Below are 6,801 nucleotides of genomic sequence, written 5' to 3' on the forward strand. Positions count from 1 at the left end.
TTTTTGCATGATAAAACTTAGATGGAATTCGAAGAGACCTAACGGTGTATTCATCACAAAGGGTTAGGACAGGTATTACAAAACGAATAAATTAAAAGGGTGGCAATGTTGTTAGATTTAGTGTTGTTACCAATTCTTACTGCGTCAATTTTTCTTTCCTTTTTTTCTATTTTTTTTAGTCTACTGAATGTGTTACTGTTGGGAGTTAAAGGTTGAATGTTGATTGGGAGGCAATTTTAGAAGGATAGATGAAATTGTTATTTTGTTTAGTTCATCTAAAGGGTAGAATTTGCTGAGATGGTGTACTTTATTGATTAAGGCAATGATTGGGGGTTTTGGAATTTTATTGCTGAATTCTGAATAAATTGTTTACAAAAATAAAGGTAACAAAAAATAGAGTGCATTGTGTGATTGACTATTATCATTTTTTATTTGTAGATGGAGGATTATTCCATGACATTTATTTTTTGTTATGGTGAAAAGTTCAAAAAATAAAGATAGTGGATAAAAAAAATTATGATGAATTGGACAACACAAAAGTGTTAATAGGAGTTGAGGAGATATTTTGCACCACTGTAACACCATTCAACAAAATAGATTAATGTCTCTGTAGATTTCGTGATTAAGGATTATATAAATGCGGTCAGAGATTATATATTTTGATGTAATATAATAAACATATTTTATCAGTTTTTATTTGAGCACACAGTTGTTAACATACGTGTTAATTAACACTCCACATGTATAATTGACTAATTGTTGATAGAAACGGTTAGTCTAGAAATAGAAGGACAGACGAGATTAATATTAAATTTTTAGAGACTTAATTTGATTAAAAAGATTATTCAAAGACAAAAATAATGATAGAACAATTTTTTAAAGACTAATTTTACTATTAACTCTATATTTTTAATTAATTAAAATAGCCTAAAAGAAAATATCCTAATGCCAGTAAAACAAAGAAAGAAGAAAAGGAAAAAAGCCTAGTAGTAATAGTAGCTCCTCAGCTTCTCTTTTTTCTCAATAGGCACATGCAACTATTTTGATAGTTTATCTAAAATATTTTTTTATGAGAGATAAACGACCATTTTATATTTGACAATAATTTGTTTATTTAATCTAAATTTTTATATTTAAATATTATATAGAAGGTGAATGTAAAAAATTTAGAATAAAATTTAATTTTTAAATATTTTATTTTAAAAATATTTTTTTCTTTTACAAAAAAAATAATAAAAAGATTTATTGCGTACAATTATTAAATTTTAAAAATAAAATTTTTTTAATTATATTTACAAAAATAATATCAAAATCTGATTTTTAATGTGCTGTTAAAGAATATATATTTAATATTTGATTATTTTATTGTATTTTTAAATTTTTCAAAAATTTATTTGTTATTTTTATGCATTTGGTTATTTTTATTAGTGATATAAATTTTTAAGTATATTTTGTAGATCACAGTTTTTTTATTTTTGTGATTTTTAAAATTTTTCGGGCACTTACTTAGTATTTGTACTTTTTTAAATGAGTTTTATCCGCCATATAGAAGTATTAGTAAATTATTTAACAATCTTGTATGTAGTTCGGATAAGCACCGGCCATCTCATTAATAACAATCAATCAGAACGAAGGAGCCAATTACCAATAATTATAAGGAAACAATATTCAATTGTCCTAATAAAAAGGGTAAAAAATCCAAATAAGCTTAGGAGAGTTCGTAATTACCCAAATCAGTCAAATCAAAAATCCATACCTGAATCCACCAGGACGAATTATTGTATAATTCGAATCAATAAGATTCGAATTATACTCTCAAGTAATTCGAATTGATATAATTCGAATTATGTGCATGCAACGAATTAACGTAATTCGAATTGATATGACTCGAATTATACACATGCAAGACGACGAAGTAATTCAAAACAACTCGTTTCGAATTGTACTTAGGTAATTCGAGTTTTGTTAATTCGAATTACTAGGAGGTTTGCACTTTAGAGGGGTTCGAATCTAGTTGATTCGAATTAGGTGAAAATTGGTTCGCATAGTAATTCGAATCAAGTTGATTCGAATTACAAGGGTTTCGGCTATAAAAGGAGTTCGAACCAAGTTCATTCGAATCACTTTCTCATTCTCCAACCCCACCAAATCCCAGAGAAAAAGACCCACGTCCGGTACGAGTAAGAGGAGAGCGGCTTTTTTTGTCGATGGGGGACGATCCGGGAAGGCTTTATCGTTTGGATGGAGTTGCTCATATCGCCGGTGTGATCAACGACGAGGTTAGTGGCTTATGAAAGCGGTTTATGATAACGGTATTTGTTAATGGTTTTTGATAATGGTTTATGTTACTGTGAGTGGTTTAGGATAGCGGTTTAGGATAGTGGTGTAGGCTAGTGGTTTTTGTTAATGGTTTTTTATAGCGGTTTATTTTAGCGTTAGCGGTTTAAGCAAGCGGTTTAGGCCAGTGATTTTTGTTAGTGGTATTTGAAATTGTTTTTTGTAAGCGGTTTGTGTTAATGGTTTTGGATAGTGGTTTTAGTGATGGTTAGCGGTTTAGGGGCGTGGTTTGAGTTGGTGATGTATGGTAGTGGGTTTTGTTAATGGTTTTTTATAGCGGTTTATTTAAGTGTTAGTAGTTTAAGCAAGCGGGTTAGGTCAGTGGTTTTTGTTAGTGATTTTTGTACTCGGTTTTTGTTAACGGTTTTGGATAGTGATTTTACTGATGGTTAGCGGTTAAGGGTAGTGGTTTACGATAAATGTGAAAATGCATATGTTTTTGTTAATGTTATTTGCATGTGGTTTGAGTGAGCGGTTTGTGTATAAAATGTTGGTCGTTTGTTTCATATATCTTTTACCCATCACGATTTATTTTCTGGTTCCATATGAAATATATTGAATATGTTAGTGGTTTCTGCATCTGTTCTAATTATGCGGTTTATGTACTGGCCAGCCTCGTCGTTGCATATCCAGCGTTAGGCGGCAGCAGGGGATGCGTCTTGATGAGAGGTACGTTCCGTACTTGCAGATGGCCGGATTGTACCATCTTGCGAGACTGAACGACAGATGGTTCCGACTAGACGAGCCCCTAGTCAGCGCATTCGTCGAGAGGTGGCGGCCTGAGACGCACACCTTCCACATGCCGTTTGAAGAGTGCACCATCACGCTTCAGGACGTCGCATACCAGCTGGGGTTGCCAGTCGACGGAGATTACGTTAGTGGTTGCCTGACAGACTTCCACCTTTACATTGAGGGTGGTCGACCTGCTTGGCAGTGGTTCCATGAGTTGCTCGGTGTTTTACCTCCCGAGAACCAGGTGCAGAAATTCGCAGTCAACTGCACCTGGTTTCAGGAGACATTTGCAGAGTGTCCAGACGGGGCTGATGAGGAGACGGTTAGGCGCTTTGCCCGGGCCTATATCATGATGTTATTGGGCACGCAGCTGTTTGCCGACAAGTCCGGCAATCGTATACACATCAGATGGCTACCTTATGTTGCTCGGCTTGAGGAGATGGGTCGCTACAGTTGGGGGTCGGCGGCACTAGCATGGTTGTACAGGTGCATGTGCCAAGTCGCCAACAGACATGTGGTGAAGTTAGCTGGCCCTTTACAGTTACTACAGTCTTGGATCTTCTGGAGGTTTCCCACTCTTAGACCATCTGGGTATGAGGAGATTAGCTGGCCCCTTGCCTCGAGGTACCGTTATTGTTTTGTACTATATATTTTTCTTGTATTTATTTTCGATTATGCAACCAATTTTTATGTTTCTCCTACGCAGATGGTCTGGTTACAATCCTGGGATTAGCAACAAGGGACCTCGGGTACAGATGGCTCGCATGAAGATCGACTTGTTACAGCCTCGGCAGGTAAGTACGCAGAACATATGTGTATCTGAAGTCGTTGTTTCAGTTTATATTGTCTAACATAAGTGTACAAACGTTTTTATGTTGATTTTTTCAGTTCATATGGATGCCTTATAGCGCACTCGACGTCATCCAGGTTGTCCATCCGGAGGTCTTGGAGCCTCGGCATACGATGTTATGGCGGTGCAGGACGTCCCTGATTTATTTTGCGGTTGTCGAGTGGCATCAGGTTGACAGAGTTTTACCTCAGTTTGGTGGCGTTCAGCCCATACCGTCTCCCGCCCTGAACATCGACTTCCTGATGTCGAAGGACGGGAGGGGAGGTGACCGTTGGTTCCCGGCACAGTACGCTGACTGGCATCTTCACTGGCAGGAGCGTGCGGAGCACGTTCTACAGTTTGACATCGTGCCCGACCCCGGTCCGTCACATGATTTCTTGACATGGTGGTATCAGCACGGAAAGAGGTTTCTGTCGTTGGAGATGTTATTGGGGGATCCGAGAGGTATTCCTATTCCAGATGAGGCGACGCAGAGGGGTGCAGGCCGACTTCCAGATATGGACCGGGTCGAGGATGTTCCTGACAGACGTCGTATTGAGCGGAGAGCACGAGTTGGGACACGTCGTAGCCAGCGTGAGTGGAACTGGGTAGATCGGGCTATGGATGCCAGAGACGTCCCAGTTAGGGGTGGGGGGAGAGTTCGTGGTCGTGGAGGCAGGAGGAGGGTGGGTGCTGCTAGACAGGGTGCCCAGATGCCTGGGGGAGGTGATGTTGCGGGGGTTGATAGGGCCCATCAGGGCGGGCATGATGGTGGGTCCCATGGATCTGGTATGGGAGATCCCACGAGTCACACTGATGCTGGGCTTGGTGGTGGAGGTCTTGGAGATTATTTCGTAGGTGTTCCCGGTGATGATCATACCTTTTAGGAGAGTACTCCATGGGTGAGTCCTGGCTCGATGTTTGGAGACTTACTTGCTAGTGATGGCATTGTGGCCGAGTTCAGTGGACCGCATTTCCTTGATGATATCCGGACCATCATGCAGGAGGATGAGACTGCAGCCGGACGGGTTCAGACGACAGGGACACAAGCACCCCTGGATGTAGATCTGAACGAGCCTGCCACGATAGCTCCTGCGCATCCTTTTGCCATGAGTGGGACCCCAACATTGGCCCAGAGTATTGGATCACACTCAGTTGCCGGCCCGTCATCATTCAGACCCGTGCATGTTGCGCCTATGACCCCAAGACAGCCAGTTCCGGATGACAGCGACGAGTCGATTGAGGATGAGGAGCCACTTATACGTAGGGGTTACCGGACACGGGTGCCACGCCGTTGCGGCACTGGATCGCACCTATTTAGATGATTCATGGATAGTGGTGTATGTCATGTTGTTATATTTATATTGTGTACCTTGTTGGTTGGTTATCATTGTTATGGTATGTACTTTGTTATTATGTTATTTGATATTATGTTATGTACTTTGATGTTTTGTTATGTCATTTACTTTGATGTCTTCTACTTTTATGTTATGATTTATAGTTTGATGTTATGTTATTCGTTATCAGTCATCCCATGATATAATGTTGTTTGTTTTAGATATAAATTTCAATCATTTAAAAGACATTCAACAGAAATATTTGGTACGAATAACAAGTTTCATTACACATAGGAAACAACTTAGTTCCAGACAAGTGCTAATACATTAACAAATAAAAACAATTAGAAGACAAGTGCTAATACATTAACAAATAAACACAGACATAGCAAATCTCCTACTGATTTCCAGCAGTCCCGCTGGGGCCTACGGCTTGTGGACAACTACGCCTGGTGTGACCTAGCTGCCTGCAGAGGCCACATCTCTTTGGCCGGTTCGGATCTGTTTCATCCATGTTGGTGCGAATTCTTGTGGATCTAGGACGACCCTCCCTCGCACGCCTCATACTCGGATCCGGTATAACGGTAGGCCCGGCATAAGGTGGCCAGAAACCCTCTGGAATGGGAGGTGTAAATCCCATCTGATAGACACCGAAAACGGAACTAAGGCGATAGACCTCATGGACGTAAGGCTGCCATGTAAGTCGTGAATAAGCACAGCATGCCAGTGCGTGCGGACAGGGAAAATGAAGTGCTTGGAAGTATCCACAATCACAAGTCTTAGACCCTAATGAGACCCTGTACGTACCAAGAGAGAATGAACCTGTCGGAGTCGTCTCAGCAACGGTGTACTCCGAGTTATCCCTGTCGTAAACAGTAACCGTGAAGCACCTGGCTGTCTTCAGGTTGGCCTCGATATACTTTACTAGGTATTGACTGAATTGTTGTCCAGTACCCATCTGAGCCTCTGCCTCCCTACCCTTACGGACAAATAGCTCTGCTAGCCTTCCGTATGTGGCCTTCACCAGCGAGCAAACAGGGAGGTTTCTTACCCCCTTCAGGATTGAGTTGACACATTCCGAAATATTAGTTGTCATGTGCCCGAATCTCCGACCCTCATCACAGTACTGTGTCCACAACGAATACTCGATTCGGTTCGCCCAGTCACACATTGCCGGATTCTCAGAGCGGAGAATGTCAAACCAGTAGTCGAACTCCACTTCGGTCTTCGCATATGCGGCGTTAACAAGAAGCCTCCGGGCATCTTTTCCTTTGAACGTCAAGGCAAAATTCGCTACAACGTGTCAAATGCAGAACGCCCGGTACGCAGCCGGGGGTAGCCATCCCCCATCCGGAGCCTCAAGGGCTGCCTTGATGCCGTTATGCCTATCTGAAATAACTAACAGACCCGGCTGAGGTGTCATGTGCTCTCGGATGTGGGAAAGAAAGAAAGACCATGACTCAGCATTCTCACCCTCAACTAATGCAAATGCCACGGGGAGGATGTTCGAGTTTCTGTCCTGTGCAATGGCGACTAGCAATGTTCCACCATACTTCCCATATAGAT

The 6,801-nt window shown here is 41.2% G+C and overlaps 1 protein-coding gene across 1 annotated transcript; it reads right to left on the reverse strand.

Annotated features, from left to right (window-relative positions):
* Positions 1-5,632: 5,632 nt before the first annotated feature.
* Positions 5,633-6,406, reverse strand: LOC114927743 (uncharacterized). The gene has a single exon (XM_029298671.1). It carries the CDS (start codon positions 6,404-6,406, stop codon positions 5,633-5,635), a length of 774 nt encoding a protein of 257 aa, XP_029154504.1.
* Between the last annotated feature and the right edge of the window lie 395 nt (positions 6,407-6,801).

This window comes from Arachis hypogaea, chromosome 5 (genome assembly GCF_003086295.3).
Source record: "Arachis hypogaea cultivar Tifrunner chromosome 5, arahy.Tifrunner.gnm2.J5K5, whole genome shotgun sequence".
Lineage (NCBI taxonomy): Eukaryota > Viridiplantae > Streptophyta > Magnoliopsida > Fabales > Fabaceae > Arachis > Arachis hypogaea.